Here is a 19,326-nt window from a genome sequence, read left to right on the forward strand (position 1 = left end):
CACCCTGGGGCCCAGCTCGGCCTTGGCCACCGCTGCACATCTGGGTTTTTACTGCCCCCTGCTCTAGCTGTGAACATCTTTTCTGCTCCTCCTAGCCCGGCCGGTTTATGACTTTTCCAAGACCAAGTCTGTGCTAGCACTGGAGCGCGGGATGTGGGGAGGGAGTGAGGCAGGCAGTGTCCACACTGCCATCTGCACCCAGAAGCGACTGTGCTTGCTTTGTTGTGAGAGTTCATGAACCAGCTCGGGGCAGGGAGACAGATGGGTTCTTAGTGAGGGAAATGGCCAGCAAGCGTGCTTATATGAGTTTTCTGATGAGCAGCAAGGACAGTACATACGGGGAAAGTAAAGTGAAATGGTGTCTCAAGCAGAGGTTTGACTTCTGATTTCCTTTGTGGTTTCAAAGTGGATCTGGAAAAGATGGTGGAGAAAAACTTGGAAGATCTGGGCAGTAAAAGACTGTGTGACGTTGTGACAGTGAGGCTGTCATCCAGCTCCCCGGACGTGAAGAGGACAGTGCATTACAACCTGAGTCCCCACATCCAAGAGATGGCCGAGAAGGTGGACCAGCTGAAGGACAGCCACATCTTCCAGGTCTTCTGGGAAAACACCACGGAGGGGCTGAGAAAACCCGAGGAGGAGCTGGAACAACAGATTCTTCAGCTTGAGGAGGTGTATACATACCTGTATGTCCCTTGTTTCAAGAAGTTTATGAAACTGTATGAGGATCTGAGGTCAGGCAAGATCACCTTTCAGGAGGTCAACACTGTCTTCAAGGACTTTGTGAATAAATACAGCAACCTCACTTCCGACCTCCGGACCATGTGTGCCCTGGACCCCAGCGACCAGCAGGACTGGATCGAGGATCGCGTTGCGCAGATCCAGGAGTATCATCACCTGGACCAGGCTGTCAGCTCAGCCAAGGTCATCTTGGAGGTCAAGGAGAATTTGGGCCTGATTGGCAACTTCAGTATTCTGCACACTTTGTTACACTTTGTAAGTTATTTGCCAGGGACCCTCGGCGTGGAGGTGGGGGTTCCCATAGGCTCTCCAGATTCCGGGAGCCAGATAGGATAGGTTCACAGCCTTCCCCAAGAGTTGTCATTTGTGTCTCACCTGACGGTCTCCCCAAGAGTTGTCATTTGTGTCTCACCTGACGGTCTGACCGTGCCAAGGTCTTCATTTTTACCTGTTTATCAGTAGCGTGAGTGCTCCTGGCAAGTGAGCGTTTTCTCAGGTTGGCACGAGGGTTGAGAATTTGGGAACGGACAGTGACCCTCTTTCAGTAGCCAGGGATTTGGAAAGAGTAATCCGGTCTCAGCAGGTTAGAGACAGGCGGGAGAGGCCCCTCTGTTCACATCGGCTGGTGCTGGCGAGGAGCAGCCTACCGTAAGCCGTCTCGGCTACAGTGGAGGGGCGAGTCCTTTGCTTTGGTTCCTTCAGGCGAGCCTTTGCAAGGCGTCCCGTGACCTCTGTTACAACACAATATAATCACTTACGAAGACGATGCAAAGGTAGCACAAAATTTGGAATTGCACACACATAAGGTTGCATCCCAGCAGCGTGTTCTCAAGTAGGTCACCACTCTGGGCCTTTGTTTCAAAAGGCCCAGAGGAAAAGTAGGAAATAGGAAAAGTAACAAAATAGGAAAAGTAACAATATGCACCTGGCAAAATAGGAAAATAACAATAGGAAAAGTAGGAAAAATAGGAAAAGTAACAATATGCACCTGGCAAAGTTCTTACCTAAGTCGCTTCTCGGAATGCCAGGTACCGAGGCAGAGTAGTTACCGTGGATCGATGGGGAGATGGCAGTGGGGGCCTCTAGCATCCCAGCTCCTGGACAGGAGCTTCATGCACCTGCCTTTAGCTGCTGCAAGTCCAGGAGGGGCATGAACGGGGCCTTTGGGATGGTCAGTGCCTTTGCTCCCACCCCGGGGTTCCGGGTAACTGGGTCCAGCCCACAGTAGAGCTCTGTCTTGCAGACTGACAACTTTGACAAGTACCGCCACGAGAAGCTGGAGCGGATCAGCAGGGAGCTTATCAATGCCAAAAAGCTGCTGGAGGACATCAGTGAGACGCGGTCCCAGTGTCTGAAGGAGCTGGCCCTGAGGAAGGAGTTCATTAGCTGGGTCCGGGAGGCTCTTGGAGGTACAGCCGGTCTTTGAGGCTGCTGGGGGTCTGGAGAGGGTGCGCAGATGGCTCACGGGGTGGGTGGAGGGGTTCCTACACTTGCAGACAGGTCACGCGCTGTGTGATGATCAGGCATGTCTGCATCCCGTACGTGGGTGTTCAGTGTGTGCCTCATCGACTGTCAGCAGAACGTGCATGATGCGGGCCGTAGTATGTCTTATGTTCTGGCATAAAACCGATTTCCTTGGTTACTTTTCTTCCCCCACTCTGGAGGCTTGCTGGATACAGTTGGGGATCACATTCTTACAAATCTTGCCCCCTTCAGCTTTTTCCTCTGGTTGATTCTAACTGGAAAACGTATAAGCTCTTGTGCACAGAAGAGTTCTGATTACATCAGCTTCGTTAGTGTTATGTGCATTTCTTTTTTGGGGGGGAGGGCAAGAGCTTGGAAGGCTTTTCTGCCCTGTGGCCTAGGCGCCTCTGTCAGAGGGGTTGCATGGAGGGGAGCAGGAGGGGTAAGGTGGACGAAGCAGGAAAGGGGGCAGTGGCGGTGGCAGCATTGGTGTGCGGGGCAGGGCAGAGGGGGCGGCTCTCATCTGGAGCCTTGGTGCTCCCAAATGCCCACTTTGACATATATCCTTGGACTAGTAAGCAGCCCAAGGAGAATTATCTCCATTTCTTTATAGTTCACTGTCAACATAGTACTTACCAGCTGAGCCGGTTTCTTTTGGTATTAAATGGTGACGTTGCGTGGATTACATAAAACAAGTGCACGGAGGCCTCCTGCCGTGTCTGGATGTCCCTGTTGCTTCATAAGGCCAGGCATCCGCCGCTGGTGTCAACATCGACAGCAGAAGAAAAAGCAGCCCTAGATTCATACTAAAAGCTGAAAGTGGATCAGACCCTAAAAACCCACCCCGTCCATTTCTAGCCTCGCTAAATGTGGTTGGAGGTCTGACGGGGAGCAGGGGGTCGTGCCGGAGCAGCCCGGGGCTCACCTGCGTGTCTTTGCCCCCAAGGCATCAACGAGCTGAAGGTGTTTGTGGACCTGGCCTCTATCTCGGCGGGGGAGAACGACATCGACGTGGACCGGGTGGCCTGCTTCCACGATGCCGTGCAGGGCTCCGCGTCGCTGCTGTATAAGCTGGACACGAGTGCAGGATTCAATGAGTTCATGATGCACCTCAAAGAAATGTGGAAGGCTCTGGAGAAAGATCCGCACCTGCCCCATAAACTGGTATGTCTTATTTCTGGCGTCACCCGAGCAGACAAGGCTGTGTATGGGGTCGCTGGGCACCACGAGGGGCAGGACTGCAGGTTACCCCACCTGTACAGCAGGTGTTCAAATGAGGTTTAAAACCTGTTTTCCGGGGGATCCCTGGGTGGCTCAGTGGTTTAGCGCCTGCCTTTGGCCCAGGGCATGATCCTGGAGACCCGGGATGGAGTCCCACGTCAGGCTCCCAGCATGGAGCCTGCTTCTCCCTCTGCCTGTCTTTCTCTCTCTCTCTGTGTGTCTCTCATGAATAAAATTTTTAAAAAGTCTTAAAAAAAAAATCCACCAGTTTCCCTTCATATGTGTAGATGCTTCCTCTCCCTTGTGACATTAGAAAGAGGATTGAGAATTTCATGTAAATGAGAGCAACTTCCATCGTGCAAAATGCACATGGAAAGAAGACTGACGCAGGACCAGTGTTCTGTGCTGAATGGTGATAACTGTTATTTCATTCTGTGTATGTCTCTGTACCTTCCGTATTTCCTACAATTAGTATAATGTCTTAAAACAATCTCTACACCCAACATGGGGCTTTTGAATTGAGGCCCCTGAGATCCAGAGTCACACACACTCCACTGACTGAGCCAGCCAGCCACCCCTATAAATTAATTTTTTATCAGAAAAATGAATGAACATGCTAGTTTAAGTAAACTGTGCACCAGGGTCGGCGCAGACCTGTACTGCGTCACGTGGCTAGCATGCAGAGGCGATGTCTGGCCAGAGCCATCCAGGGGTGAGTGAGGGAAGGAGAGTTGATGGAAGGACCAGACAGAGGCGTCTCCATTTCTGCTGCTGGAGCTTAGGTCTGCACAGAAGGCCTTTGCTGTAGTTTCTCCCGAGTGCTTCTGGTTGGACGTGGGGTCCCCAGAAGCGCACTTAGAACGTGAGGCTGCATTGCCCAGCTCTACCCAGCATCCCCCTGGCCTGGGGGCCCAGCAGAACGAAGCTCTCCCACCGTCCTGTCCACGTGCCCCCAGGTGTCAGCCAGGCCAGTGGCCACTGGTGGGGAACACGGACCCACAGCCCGTCACATAAGAGCAACACTGTGGGACAGGGACTGCGAGGGGCAGCTGGGGAGGAGGGGCTCACCCCATGGGGAGCAGAGAGGAGGCACCACAGGAAGAAGAGAAGGAAGGTTGCTCACACTTTGGCCTGTTCCCCTCCCGTCCCAACAGCGTGACTCCGCCAGGAACTTGGAGTGGCTGAAAACCGTGAGGGAAAGCCACGGGTCAGTAGAACTCTCTTCCCTGTCACTGGCGACAGCCATCAACACCAAAGGCATCTATATGATTGGGGCCCCCACAGATGGCCAAAAGGTGAGCCGCCCTGCCTCCTGGCACAGCTGGCAGTGGTTGTGCAGGCTGCTGGAAATGGGGCGGGGGGGGGCCCTGCCTCTAGAGAAATGCCCTCTAAGCATGTGCGGCTCCACAGATCTCCCCAGACACGGTTCTGCAGTTGCTCCTGCCTGAAAGCCACGGAGACCATGAGGAGGTGCGAGTCTACTCTTTGGAACAGCTCAAGGAGCTTCTGAACAAATTAATGCTGATGTCTGGCAAGAAGGATCACGGCAACGTCCAAGTAGAGGTGTTCTCCAAGGTGAGGACTCGTCGGGGCGGAGCAAGGGTCTCGAGCTTGTGTTTGGGCCGAGGACTCTCGCAGCCCAGTGGCTGGAGGAAGTCAGAAGGACTTGAGTTTGGGTTAATTGATAGGAAGCGCTCTGCTTTAAGTGCATGGAACGAAGAGCTAGCAGGTCCGCAGAATGCAGTACCCCCATTCTTGACCCCAAGAGATGACCGAGCTCCGACAAGCCCTGTGGTCGGTGGTCCTTTGTTAAGGTGCACAGACAGAATTGTCCTCAGCCCTCAGGAAGGGACTTCTCTTGCTTCACTTACCCTGTAAGTCAGTGAGAACCCACAAAGACTAGAAGATGTAGACAGTCATTCTTCATCGGAATCAAAAGTGACCATGTTGATAAAGGAATACCATCGTACGTAAGAGACTCCAGACGTTGTGCTGTGTTCTTGTCTTTCAAGGGCGTTTGTACCTTATGATGACAGCCTTTACCCTTATCAGAGAGTCCCTCCTGGAAGCTGATTATGTAAATGGGGAAATAAGGTGTCTGGGATTACCCCGGGGCCCTCGAGGCCACACAGGGAATCAGTGGAAAGACGTGAACCCAAGTTCTTCAAATTAGAGATCAGTTCGTGTCATTCTAGATGGTTGTGTCCCCTCTGACGTGGCCCTGTGATATCTCCCACCTGGTTCTATTTCCTACAGGTGTTCTCCAATGTGCAGAGGCTCGTCCAGTCCTTCATAAACCTTTACTGTGCCGGAAACATGCTGTTCAGGGCCTGGAAAGCTGAGGTGTACTGCTCCCCCCGGCACGGCGTCTCCCTTCGGATGGACTTCTGCTTGACGCTCATAAACCAGCTCAAGGGCACTGGGCCGGTGGTCGAGCTGTTGGAGGCCGTCAGCAGGCAGATGGAGGACTTCCTGGACCACTGGATAAGCTTCGTGGCAGAGAAGCGGGCCAAGCACTTTTATCTCAACTACTACACCGCCGAGCAGCTTGTGTACCTGAGCACACAGCTCAAGGAACAGAAGCCCAGCACTGCCGCCCTCACCATGCTGTCCTTCATCAAAGGCAACTGCACCCTGAGGGACGTCAAAGAGGCCCTCCGGGGGTCCAGTGGCAAGGCTGCCAGGCACCACGAGAGGACAGCGGCCGAGGGATTGAGGCAGGCGCTCCCGCATGAGTTCAGCCTGGTGGACAAGCTGCGGGCCATCCTGGAGCAGTCGATGGTGTGCATGAGTGCCTTCCTGCCCCACTGCCTGGACCTGGAGGCCCTCGGCCTCTATCTGGCCTCCCTGGCCCGCATGAACAGACACCCGGTGGAGCGGGACCTCCCCAAAGGCCTGCACGTCGGCCAGCCCAACCTCATCGTCTGTGGCCACTCGGAGGTGCTGCCGGCGGCCCTGGCCATCTACAGGCACATGGAGAACGAGCCCCTGCCCACCTTCGACGAGATGCTGCTCTGCACCCCGGGAACCACATTTGAGGAGGTGGCGCTGCTCCTGCGCCGCTGCCTGACCCCAGGCTCCAGGGGGCGCGGGATCTACAGCCTGCTGTATGCGGACCTGCTGAGCTACGAGGTGGCCTGCCAGGCGGAGACGCTCTTCCTGAACCTGTGCTTGCAGTCGCATCAGGGTGACTTCCAGCTGGTGATGATCTGCGACTCCCAGCGGGAACACTGCCACCTGCCCTCGGCCTTCAGCCAGCACAAAGTCCTTATCACCCCCCAGGCACCCCTCCAAGACATCCAGGCCTACCTGGCTAAGCATTTCCAGGTGCCCGAGAACATGCCGTCGGCCGCCGATGTGTTCCGGGACCGGATGTGCGTGGGGGTCGTGACCTCCAAGAGAGCTGGCGTTGGTAATGACAGCTCCGGGGTGGGTGGGCCCCCCGGGACCCAGGGACCCTCTGATAGCCCTTCCCCATCCAGCAGGGGCAACTCAGACGGAGCTTTCTGTAGGAGGGGGAACTGAGTCTCAGGGAGGTTTTGATCCTGCAAAGCTGTAAATTGGGGCCTGTGCTGGAACAGGACGCCCTTTCTTCCTGGGTTTCATGCTCTGGCGACTCCAGGGAGCCAAGCCACCCTCCTCTCAACAAGCTTCTCCAAAGCTCCTTCTCTCTTAAACTCTTTTAGCCACTTTCAGGTTGATACGGGTCTTGAGAGCCGAGAGAGGTGTGACTGCTTTGTCTTAGGAAGAAACAAATGTCCCTTGACTTCCCTTCTGTTCACTTTCTCGCGTTAACAGCACTACTCTCTCTGTACGGAAAAGCTGCACCTGCACCTGCTCTCCTCCCCCAGACGTGGGTGGCGCGGCCACTGCCCTCCCATTCAGATCCCACCATCCATCCCAGCAAGGACAGTTGAGGGTTCAAGAGTACATTTTTTAACCATGATGTTATATTGCGTCAGTTCTGAATTTTGCACGGAGAAGTGACCTGTTCTAAATGTTTCTGGGGACGCCCGGGTGGCTCACTGGTTGAGCGTCTGCCTTCGGCTCAGGGCATGATCCCGAGATCCTGGGATCGAGTCCCGCATCGGGCTCCCCATAGGGAGCCTGCTTCTCCCTCTGCCTGTGTCTCTGCCTCTCTCTGTGTCTCTCATGAATAAATAAATAAAATCTTTAAAAAATAATAAAAATAATAATAAATCTTTCTGGATTCTCTTATTCCAAGTCCACAACCCTGGCACCTAATTTCCATATTTTATTTTTAAGATTTTGTTTATTTATTTGAGAGAGAGAGAGGAGGGAGCAGCAGAGAGAGAGAGAGAGAGAGAGAAGCAGACTCAGCGCTAAGTGCAGGGCTGGATGCGGGGCTCCATCCCAGAACCCCGAGATCATGACCTGAGCCGAAATCAAGAGCTGGATACTTAACTGACTGAGCCCCCCCCCCCTCGGCGCCCCCTAATTTCCCTGTTCTCATGTTACAGGAAAGTCTCTATATGTGGAGAGGTTACATAGCAAACTGGAAAGGAAGCTTAGAGACAAAGAAGTGCCCCTGAAAGTTATCCGACTCATCGACCCTCAGGTGGACGAGAAAAAAGTGCTGAGCTCCCTCCTGCCTTTCCTGAAGTCCTACTACCAGACGATGCCTGTGATCTTCCACTTTGATGTGACCTCTTCCGTGAGTGCCCCAGGTTGTCAGTTGAATGGCCGAGCCAGGGAGGACACAGTCCCCACGTCCCACCCTGGCCCCTCCCTATATACAGAATTTCCTCTTTCTGCATGCGCCTCAGTATCACTCCGTCCAAGACCCTCGGGGTTGGATTGTGTCGCCGTCTGTGCAAGTGCTTACAGACCCATGTGATTCTGTCTCTAGGTGCAGACTGGACTTTGGGTGTTCATTTTCAAGCTCCTCATCCTGCGGTACTTAATGGATATAAATGGGAAAATATGGCTTCGGAACCCGCGCCACTTATACATCATTGAAATCCTGGAAACGACTCCAGCACTACCTAAGGCACCTTCAAGACGGGTGTGTACCCAGGGCCCTTTCACGTTTCTGTGCCCGTGCTCCCTGTTTCTGCCTCAGCGAAGCCGCTGGGCACTGTGTTTGTATAGATGAATCAGCCTTTACAATTACTCTTTAATAACGTCTTGAATAAAAATAAAATACTTTTCTTGGGTAGGAGTATCTCAAGTTTGTAGCATTCATTTTGGGGTGGATGCCATTTGAGTGAAACGCCAGTGGTGCTCAAAGCACAGTAAATCCATCTGCTGGGCACACTCCGTCCTTCTTAATGCCAGCTGAGATGGGAAGGAGGCTTTTGCCATAGACACTTCTTAACAAAAGGGAGTCTTACACACACACGCATGCACATACCTGTACTTAGTAGAGATTTTGTTTCAGGAAGTTGGGTGGCAAAGACCTAACGGTTGTGCAGGTAGCTCCTGTGATATATCAACGTACAAAAGAGAGCAGCCCATCCACAAAGGAGTCTACAGGAATGAGTTTACAGAAAGTGGGTTCTCAAAAGGGTCTATCCAGTGTAGGTAACATGGAGGCTTAAAATGCAGAAGCTTTTTTTAGGAAATAACCAATGGGGGATCCCTGGGTGGCTCAGCGGTTTGGCGCCTGCCTTTGGCCCAGGGCGCAATCCTGGAGTCCCGGGATCGAGTCCCACGTCGGGCTCCCGGCATGGAGCCTGCTTCTCCCTCCTCCTGTGTCTCTGCCTCTCTCTATCTATCATGAATAAATAAATAAATAAATCTTAAAAAAAAAAAGGAAATAACCAATGTAGTCATAACCATTTTATTCCTGTCTCCCCTTTCTAGAGCACACACACCCCCCAGTTCAATTTTCTGGACGTCTTCCCAAAAGTCACCTGCCGGCCTCCCAAAGAAGTGATAAACATGGAGCTGAATCCTGAAGAGAGCTACAATGATCCAGGGATGGATCTGACAGTGTTCCGTAGTGAGACTTTCCAGAGGCCTTATCAGTATTTGAAACGGTTCCACGAGAAAAAAAACCTCGACAACTTTCAGTACCAGGAAGGCTTTGTGGAAGGCACCCCTGAGGAATGCCTTCAGTATTTCCTGATTTACTGTGGGTTGATTGATCCATCCTGGTCAGAGCTACAGAACTTTGCCGGGTTCCTGAATTATCAGCTCAGAGATTGTGAGGCCTCTGCCTTCTGTAACTCACACGTGGTTGGAGACACACTGCAAGGTTTCAAGAACTTTGTGGTCACCTTCATGATCTTCATGGCAAGAGATTTTGCCACACCAACACTTCACACGAATGACCAAAGCCCAGGGAGGCATGCAGTCATCATGGACGGGGTCAGGGACGAAGACCTAGCCCCTTTCTCTCTCCGGAAGAGGTGGGAATCAGAGCCTCACCCGTACGTGTTCTTCAATGGTGACCACACGTCCATGACCTTCATAGGCTTCCACATCCAATCCAACAGGAATGCCAGCCTTGATGCCATTCATCCCTCCAGTGGAAGGGTGATCAAGAAAGACGTCATGGGGCAGAAACTGTACCAGGGGTTGTTGCTGCAGAGGGTGCCTTTCAATGTTGACTTTGATCAGCTGCCCAGGCAAGAGAAACTTGCAAAGCTCTGCCTGGCATTGGGCATCCAGTGCCCCATAGACCCTGATGACACCTATGAGATCACAACGGACAATATGCTAAAGATCCTGGCCATCGAGATGCGGTTCCGGTGTGGGATCCCCGTCATCATCATGGGAGAGACTGGCTGTGGGAAAACCAGGCTCGTTAAATTCCTCAGTGACCTGCGATGTGGGAGCACCAAAGCTGAAACCATGAAGCTGGTCAAGGTCCACGGTGGAACCACTGCGGAGATGATCTATGCCAAAGTCCGGGAGGCAGAGAAACTAGCTCTCCTCAATAAGGAACAACATCAACTGGACACCATCTTGTTCTTCGATGAGGCCAATACAACGGAAGCCATAAGCTGTATCAAGGAAGTCCTGTGTGATCATACAGTGGATGGCCAGCCCCTGGTCAAGGACTCGGGCCTTCAAATCATAGCGGCCTGCAACCCTTACCGGAAGCACTCGCAGGAGATGATCTGCCGTTTGGAGTCAGCCGGTTTGGGATACAGGGTCAGGGCAGCGGACACGGCAGAGAGGCTTGGCTCCATCCCCCTGAGGCAGCTGGTGTACCGAGTGCACGCTCTGCCGCCCAGCCTGATCCCGCTGGTGTGGGACTTCGGACAGCTGAATAACAATGCCGAGAAGCTCTACATCCAGCAGATCATGCAGAGGCTGGTGGGCTCCATCAGGATAGATGAAGATAAGACTCATGTGATCACAGAAGTGCTTTCCACCTCTCAGGGTTTCATGAGGACGAGAGTAAATGAGTGCAGCTTTGTCAGCCTCAGGGACGTAGAGCGCTGTGTCAGAGTGTTCAGATGGTTTTACAACCGCAGTGAGATGCTCCTAGCAAAGCTGGATTCCTTTCTCCAACAGTCCCATGTCAGCAAAAACAACTTTAAGAGAGATCCTGTCCTCTGGTCCCTGGTGCTGGCCCTTGGGGTGTGCTATCACGCCTCTTTAGAACAGAAGGAACCATATTGGAAAGACATCTGCGTGTTCTTTCCAGAACCATATAACGATAGCAAGGTGATCCTGGAGGAGATAACTCAAACTCAGGATCTTTTTCTAGATGGTGTGTCCTTAAGGAAAACCATTGCTAGGAACGCGGCTTTGAAGGAGAATGTCTTCATGATGGTTATCTGCATTGAGCTGAAGATTCCCCTCTTCCTAGTGGGGAAGCCCGGCAGCTCCAAATCTCTTGCTAAGACCGTCGTGGCAGATGCCATGCAAGGCCCAGCGGCTCACTCGGACCTCTTCCGGAGCCTAAAGCAGGTCCATCTGGTGTCATTCCAGTGCAGCCCACATTCTACCCCGCAAGGCATCATAAGCACGTTCAAGCAGTGTGCCCGCTTCCAGCAGGAGAAGGACCTATACCAGTACGTCTCCGTGGTGGTGTTGGATGAGGTTGGGCTGGCCGAAGACTCACCTAAAATGCCCCTGAAGGCTCTGCACCCACTGTTGGAATACGGGTGCATCGAAGACAATCCCGCCCCCCACAAAAAGGTTGGCTTCATAGGCATTTCCAACTGGGCCCTTGACCCTGCCAAGATGAACCGAGGTATTTTTGTGTCACGCGGCAGTCCCAACAAGAAAGAGCTCATAGAGAGCGCGAAGGGGATTTGCTCTTCAGAGCCCTTAGTTCAGAAAAGAGTCCAAGGGTTCTTTGCACCCTTTGCCAAAGCCTATGAAACAGTGTGTGAGAAGCAAGACAAGGAATTCTTTGGCCTTCGTGACTACTATAGCCTCATCAAGATGGTCTTTGCCAAGGCAAAGGCTTCTAACAAAGAGCCCTCCCCGCAAGATATTGCACAGGCTATCCTTCGGAACTTCAGTGGCAAAGATGACATCCATGCTCTGGACATTTTTACAGCCAATTTACCTGAGGCAAAGTGCTCGGAAGAAGTCAGCACCATGCAGCTGATCCAGCAGAACATGTATGGCGACCTTCAGACAGTGCCAGGCAGGGAGCTGGATGACTCTGAATCCCGCTACCTACTCGTGCTGACCAGAAACTACGCGGCCCTGCAGGTCCTGCAGCAGCAGATGTTCTTCAGTGAGAACCAGCAGCCAGAGATCATTTTTGGTTCCAGCTTTCCTAGGGACCAAGAGTACACCCAGGTCTGCAGGAACATCAACCGAGTGAAGATCTGCATGGAAACTGGCAAGATGGTGGTGCTGCTCAACCTGCAGAGCCTCTACGAGAGCCTCTACGATGCACTGAATCAGTACTACGTCTACCTCGGAGGCCAGAAGTACGTGGACCTTGGTCTGGGGACCCATCGGGTCAAATGTCGGGTTCACCCAGACTTCCGCTTGATAGTCATTGAAGAGAAAGATGTTGTCTACAAACACTTTCCCATCCCCCTCATTAACCGACTGGAGAAACACTATCTGGATATCAACACCGTTTTGGAGAAATGGCAGAAAAGTATTGTGGAAGAGCTCAAGACCTGGGTGGAGAACTTTCTAGAGGTGAAAACAGAACAGTTTATAGCCACACACAAATACAGCCCTTCTGAAGTCTTCATTGGCTACCACCCTGACGCTTGTGCCTCAGTGGTGCTCCAGGTCACGCAGAGGCTAGGTCCCAACTTCCCAACTGATGAACTTTACCAGAAGGTGTCTCAGGAGGCCAAGCTGGTACTGCTGGGTTGTGCCACGCCAGATGCGGTGGTTCGGCTGGGTACTACCTCCCTGGGCCTGTTCACTGCACAATTCCTGTCTCGAGAATACTACCACAAGCAGCAACATAACTCCTTTGCAGACTTCCTTCAGGCTCAGCTTCACGCAGTGGATCTGGAACGCCGTGTCATCTTCACAGAGGTGATTATCTCTATAATTTTACCCTTGTCCTCTTTCATCTCTGAAGCCTTGAATCCCATTTCAAGAATTCAGGATTCTTTTCAAATCAGTGAACAGGAGTCACATATGGATATGGTGAGACTTTAGTTTCTCTTCATCAGGTGTGAGAAAACCCAAGTATTCGTGAAAATTGAATCAAAGCAAGTTTTAAGTGCCTGTTTCTGTGCAGAGGTCTGTGCTGATAGTAACATTATAAACAGCGTTTGCTTCAACAAACAAAGTGACACATTTGAGTACCGTGCTGAGGGCACCAAGGATATAAAAATGCATTGGCACAGTTCTTGGCCTTGATGAGCATACAGCATGAAATCCGTGAATGGGTGCTGCTGGCACCATACAACAGTGCTATCCATACGGACAGCAAGGAGGAAGGTAGACCAGGGTAGGAGGTCAGAGGACCCTCAAGCTGATTGTGAAATGCAGCTGGGAAAGTATCACAGGCAGAGATCCCGTACTTGAGCAAAGGTGTTGAGGTGTGAAACAGTACTGTCTGTGTTGGAAACTAGGGACTGGTCACTACACAGCGTGAAGTTTGAGGGTGCAAAGGCCAAGAGATGGAGATGAGAGTCTCGTTGGGGAGACTTCATGGAGGGTCTTATGAGCAATGCTGAAGAGTTGAGTCTGCCTTCGAGAGTGGAGAGACAGAGGAACATGTGTTGAGATGTGTCCCATTGCCTCGGAGAAGTGGAGGAGAAAGCCCGATAAATGACTATCACAGGAAAGATACGCGGGTAGGGAGGCTGCTGTACCAACTTAGTCGAAGTAGAGGAGCGGGTAGATGGACCTGAGAAATAGTTAAGATGTGAATTGGCAGAGCTAGTGGCTGATACCATTTGGGGGCTATGGAAGACGGAGGACTCTAGGCATGGTTTCCTGGATTCTTCCTTGGATGACCAGAGGTTTGGTTAATTACAGTCCGGGAATGAACAAAAGTAATTGGTGGTAAATTCCATTCGGGACAGACTTTGATGCCCTGGGGAATCCACGCAGGCATATCTATCATTCAGTTTGATATAGGGCTCAGAAGCTCTGTGGCCAGGCCAGCCTGGAGTTTGGGGCTCAGGAGCTATGGTATCAGCATGCCCATAAGGAGTGTTTTGGTTTGCTTGGGGTGGGGGGGAGGGCTTATGATCCAGTGTTACAGGAGAATTGGTAACAGTTATGGGGTGAAAGGGGCACCATCCATCTGAAGTCCGTCTGGAAGTGTGCAGAAGACTGTGAGAGAGCAATGGCATTTGTGTTGAGCCCTAAGGGATCATCAGAATTTCTGGGAGGAGTCAAGCAGGAAGAGAGGCTGGAGTCCAAGGAGATGTAAAGGCACGTAACGACAGGATGAGTTTTCTCTCTGATACCTTTGATCACATAGGTTCTGTTTGCCTCAACACTGCCCCTCCCCCCCTTTTAACATTCCTCTGGGTTTGGATTCTTTTCTATTGTGTGCCAACTGCACAATGCATGCTGAGCCCAGAGAGGATATTTGTTGAACATCCTCATGTTTCTAGGCCCTAAACCCAGCAGACCTGTAACCTCCCTTGAATTCTAGCAAATCATTGGCATTTCCTGACTCTGCAGATCACCACTTTCTCCAGACTGCTGACCAGCCATGACTGTAAAATTTTGGAATCAGAAGTAATGGATGGAGACGTGAGGCCTACAATCCTGTCTCTGCAGCAGTTTGACACCGAGAGCTCATTCCTCAGAAGAGTCCAGTGAGGGTCCCACCTTCTCTCCCTGTCCCCTCGACTCCCAGCTCAGACTGCTTTGTGCTTCCCTTGCGTGGTTGCAGGGATCACTGGTGCTGTCCCCAGCACTGGTTAGTGAACACGAGGACACGTGACAGAGAAGGACAGTGTCCCATTCTCCCTGCCGCCCCCTCGTCTCAGCTGCCTTTTGCATTTCTCAGAAATCAGCATCTTTTGTCTTATTGGAGAAGCATTCACTGGGGTTTATGTGCTCTCTGCTGGCTTGTCTGCTCACATAGAGGAAAACCCCACCTGATTGATTCCTTCTTGGTTGTCTTCATATTTCCCATCACTCTGGGGAGTCCTACCACCCATTTTTTAGGACAATTTCCTTTTTCTTTCAGAAACTGCTTAACTAATGTAGCCAAATGTAAAATCCTCATTATTCAAATGGATTTTGAAGATGGAGTCCGTAGTGCTCAGCTCATTGCTTCAGCTAAGTACGTTTTTGTTATTTTTCTCAGAAAGCCCAGATTTTATCCAGGACTTCCTAAAGAGTTTTGTCCATGAAAACAGGATAGTATCAGAATAAAGAAATAAAAATAAAAGGGTTCTTGCTCTTCATCTCTCACAGATATGGACTACAGAAAAGGCAAAAATGGTAAAATGCCAAGAGGCATAAATAGATTATTAAGTAGGATATAAAAGAATATCCTAGGGGGATCCCTGGGTGGCGCAGCAGTCTGGCGTCTGCCTTTGGCCCAGGGTGCGATCCTGGAGACCCGGGATCGAATCCCACGTCGGGCTCCCGGTGCATGGAGCCTGCTTCTCCCTTTGCCTGTGTCTCTGCCTCGCTCTCACCCTGTGTGACTATCATAAATAAAAATTAAAAAAAAAAAAAAGAATATCCTAGGGACACATGTGTGCAGACATGTCTTGGTAATTACTAATGTTAAATTACACAATTTGAATATCTTGCAAGTTCAAGGACAATCAGTAGGTAAAAGCTTTCATTTTGTATTTATCGAACATTTTTATAGTATTAGTATAGCAGAAATCTGGTACTTTTAGAATTAACTGTGTTCCCTTGTTACTTAAGTTAGGGGAAAGGTGGCTTCTGGGCCTGTGAAAGCATTGGAAGCCGTATTTCATAGCAGGGTTGTGGGTTCACAGAACCCTGATTCTCAAGATGGAAAGCTCAGCCAGCCTCACCCCCAGCAGCCTCAGAGCAGGCCCATCGATGAGGGTTGCAAGGCAGGGCTCCTGGTCAATAAGGAGATGACACTTCAAAGCAGAAGGACACAGGAGTAGGGACGAAGAGGGTCCTGCTGGGGCAGAGCTTGCCCTCCTTCTCTCATGGGAGGAGATAATGAGCACAAGGGTATGAAATCTATCTAAAGGGGTACCCTTTAGACTCAGAGGTTGAGCATCTGCCTTTGGCTCGGGTTGTAATCCTGGAGTCCCAGAATGGAGTCCCTCATCGGGCTCCCCACAGGGAGCCTGCTTCTCTCTGCTTGTGTCTCTGTCTCTCTTTCTCTATGCATCTCTCCTAAATAGATAAATAAAATCTTAAAAAAAAAAAAAAGAAAGAAAGAAAGAAAAGAAAAGAAAGAAAGAAATCTATCTAAAGCTAAAAGGACACGAGATCAAACATGACTACTGGTGGGACACCCTTCTGCCCCCTCAGGGCTTTGGGTTTTTTTATTTGCTTGGTTTTTTTTGTTTTTTTTTTTTTTTTTTTGTTTGTTTGTTTTGAGTTGTTTTGTCTTTGCTTATTCGTTTCCAAAATAGGTATTCGGCCATAAATGAAATCAACAAGATACAAGGCAATGAGGACCGCATCTTGGTCTATTTCATCACAAAACTGTCCCGGATGGAAAGTGGAGCAGCCTACGTGGGATTCCATGGAGGTAGGACGGAAATGTTAGTGCTAACGCTTACTGAGATCGTGCCTGAGTTCCTCCTCATCTGGTCCCGGGGTGTGCGGGTCTGGAATGAGAACACTGGCGTCGATCTCAACGATACTGCTTTCGGATGCGATTAGATTTCGTATCAGTGGCCACTGCAGGAAACGCCCATATCTGGACCTGCTGTTTCATCGTACAGCATCCTCTTTAGAGACTGTCAGATAAACACTTGGTTAGCCCCTCTGATGAGCCTTTTATTACGAGGACAACACAGGGCAGATCCTCCTGGCTGGCACTGTAATGGAAGCGCTGATGCTTGATGCCTGTTGTTTCTTTTCTTTTCTTTTTTTTTTTTTTAAGATTTTATTTATTTATTCCTGAGAGAGAGAGAGGCAGAGACACAGGCAGAGGGAGAAGCAGGCTCCCTGCAGGGAGCCCAATGTGGGATTCGATCCCAGGACCCTGGGGTCACGCCCTGGGCCGAAGGCAGACGCTTAACCCCTGAGCCACCCAGGCGCCCCTTGATGCCTGTTTCTGGAGGAAGGGGGGATGCTATTTTAAACCTCTATCTCTTTTTCTCCTGAGGAATTAAACCAGCAACTTAATACATTGAGACAATGGGTATTCTAGAAATCGGCACATCACAGTTTATTTCAGTAACTTCACAGGGAACAGGAGGCAAGCCTTGCCAGTTTCCCACGCTCTTTACTAACTGTGATGCAGCAAGTATAACCCCAAACGTACAAAAGACTCAAAAACCTTCAGATCTCCTTTACAGAAAAGCAGCTCCTTTCATTCTTACGACCGATGTTAACGTCACAGTCGTTGGCATAGATGGCAGGGCCAGGGGGTTTCTGCGTGTGTTCTGGCTTTGGGCTTCGGGGCACAGATCATTCAGCAGCAGTGTGTTTAAACATCGGGACACGTGGTGTGGCCCTGCTCATGGCCAGCAAGGGGAAGCCAGGACAGGCACGGGAAGGCTGGTGGCTCGTGTTCCCCACAGGCCTGTGGCAGTCCGTGCACATTGATGACCTCCAGAAGTCCACGGTCATGATTGCAGACGTGACTAAGTTGCAGGATGTGGCCATCAGCCAGCTCTTTGAGCCAGAAGAGAAGCCTAAACGTGAGTCGAGAGGAAGCCTTTGGGGACATAGCGGGGATGGTAGGAGTGGCGTTCCGGGGTGCAGATGTGCAGGAGGCACACTGCGGTGCCACCAGGGCCAGGCCACACCTTCGTCCCATCGAATCCCTGTACCTGCAGCCGCCAGGATTCCCACGGGGAAAGCCGGTCTTCGTGGATGGGGTGGCTGTAGAGTGCGGCCTCTGCTGTGTGTCAGTCTGGTCCCCGGGCCGCGTGTCAGCCGAGTGCCCGGGACGGGAGGGCGGGTTGCCGGGTGCAGCGCACACACCGGGCTGGAGGGAGGCCCGCCCGCGTGACCGGGAGGCCCGGGGAGGGCGTCCACGTGCCGCTCCCGTCCCCAGCGCCTGGCCCGTGCCTCTGTTGCAGTGGAGACGGGACAGGAGGCCGGAGACGGCCTGGGGGAGGCGATGGAGATCGAGGCTTCTGCGTCAGGGGAGGCGGCGGAGGGGAGCTCGGCACCGGAAGGCAGCTGGCGTGGGGAGCGGGGCAGGAGCGATGTGAGTTCTGGTTCCTTCTCGATCTTGGGCCTTACCCCGCGGGCCACTTCCTCCTGCTCGTGCCCCGGGTGACGGCCCTGGGCGGGGGGGAGCCGCGGCCCGGGAGGCCTCACCGTGCCAACCACGCAGGTCCTGGACACCAGCAGCCTGCTGCGCAGCTGCGTGCAGGGCGCCGTGGGCATGCTCCGGGACCGGGAGGAGGCCCGCCCGCGCGGCATGCAGCGCGTGGAGATCCTTCTGGGCCTGCTGAGCGAGGACGACGCCGACAGAGGTGCGGGGGCCCGGGCCGTGCCCAGCGCGCGGCCCCTCGGCTCCCCTGCAGCCGCCTTCCTGCGGGTGTGCAAGGCGCGCCTCCACCGCCTCCTCAAGCAGCAGGAGGAGAGCAGCGCGTTCAGCAGGAAGGACTGGGTGTCCCGGGAAGCCTCGAATCAGGACGCGCTCCAGGAGGCAGGCACGTTCAGGTACGGCCCGCGGGGCGCCTCGGCGGGACACCACTGCCACCCCCGGCCCCCGGCCGCAGGGTCCTCGTAGGCTTGTGACGGCCGGTCTGTCCCTGCTGCCCTCACTTCTGAGAGAACGTTCAGCCCGTCCGGCCTTCCTCAGCCGCGGTCCGTGTGGCTTCGGGGACGCCGCCTCTGTGTGACGGGCTCGGGGCCGACGTGGAGCCCCCAGAGCTGAGTGCACGCCGGGAGCCTGTCGATGCAGGGTCCGCGGCTGGGCAGTGGGGTTTCCTCTCTCGTCACCCCCGCTGTCCTCCCTACTTACACCTCCTGAGTAAGACGTCGTGGAGGATCAGATCTGAATCCAGGTCGTTTCCCCCGTCACTCCTCACAGATTCCACCAAATCCTTCATTTCCCGTCACCACTCCCTCAGCTGCACTTGGGGCCCCTCTCCAGCCTCCAGACTTCCCAGGCTCTCGCCAGGTGTTGAGAGCGGCCCACCCCTCCGCGCTCTCCTGTGCTGTGTGAACGCACCTGCGAGGAGACACCGGACCACACCTGTGACTCCCCCAGGGGGCGTGTCCGTGTTGTAGGGCCCGTCTCTGTTTTCATTCACGTACCTGGGGCCTAGGTCGTTTGCCCTTTTGGGATTAAATTCCGAGGCGTGATTAGTCCTGGTTTTCCCCGACGCCCGACGTCTGCGTGCCTGTCCAGGGACGCCCCCGCAGCCAGCCTCTTCTACCTGCCACCCCGGG

General features: G+C 52.6%; 1 protein-coding gene across 5 annotated transcripts in view; it reads left to right on the top strand.

Moving 5' to 3' along the window:
- Positions 1–19,326, top strand: part of RNF213 (ring finger protein 213) — a 98,094-nt gene that overhangs the window by 44,277 nt on the left and 34,491 nt on the right. For all 5 annotated transcript variants that reach the window (XM_077854535.1, XM_077854534.1, XM_077854533.1 and 2 more), the window contains 15 exons: positions 407–996; positions 1,985–2,150; positions 3,152–3,369; positions 4,581–4,721; positions 4,837–5,001; positions 5,683–6,838; positions 7,908–8,101; positions 8,297–8,452; positions 9,253–12,864; positions 14,476–14,612; positions 14,990–15,085; positions 16,377–16,495; positions 17,496–17,615; positions 18,000–18,130; positions 18,260–18,591. In XM_077854535.1, the coding sequence (XP_077710661.1) occupies positions 407–996; positions 1,985–2,150; positions 3,152–3,369; positions 4,581–4,721; positions 4,837–5,001; positions 5,683–6,838; positions 7,908–8,101; positions 8,297–8,452; positions 9,253–12,864; positions 14,476–14,612; positions 14,990–15,085; positions 16,377–16,495; positions 17,496–17,615; positions 18,000–18,130; positions 18,260–18,591 (7,333 nt within the window). The remainder of the gene's footprint in view (positions 1–406; positions 997–1,984; positions 2,151–3,151; positions 3,370–4,580; positions 4,722–4,836; positions 5,002–5,682; positions 6,839–7,907; positions 8,102–8,296; positions 8,453–9,252; positions 12,865–14,475; positions 14,613–14,989; positions 15,086–16,376; positions 16,496–17,495; positions 17,616–17,999; positions 18,131–18,259; positions 18,592–19,326) is intronic.

The sequence above is a fragment of the Canis aureus genome, chromosome 16 (assembly GCF_053574225.1).
Source record: "Canis aureus isolate CA01 chromosome 16, VMU_Caureus_v.1.0, whole genome shotgun sequence".
NCBI lineage: Eukaryota > Metazoa > Chordata > Mammalia > Carnivora > Canidae > Canis > Canis aureus.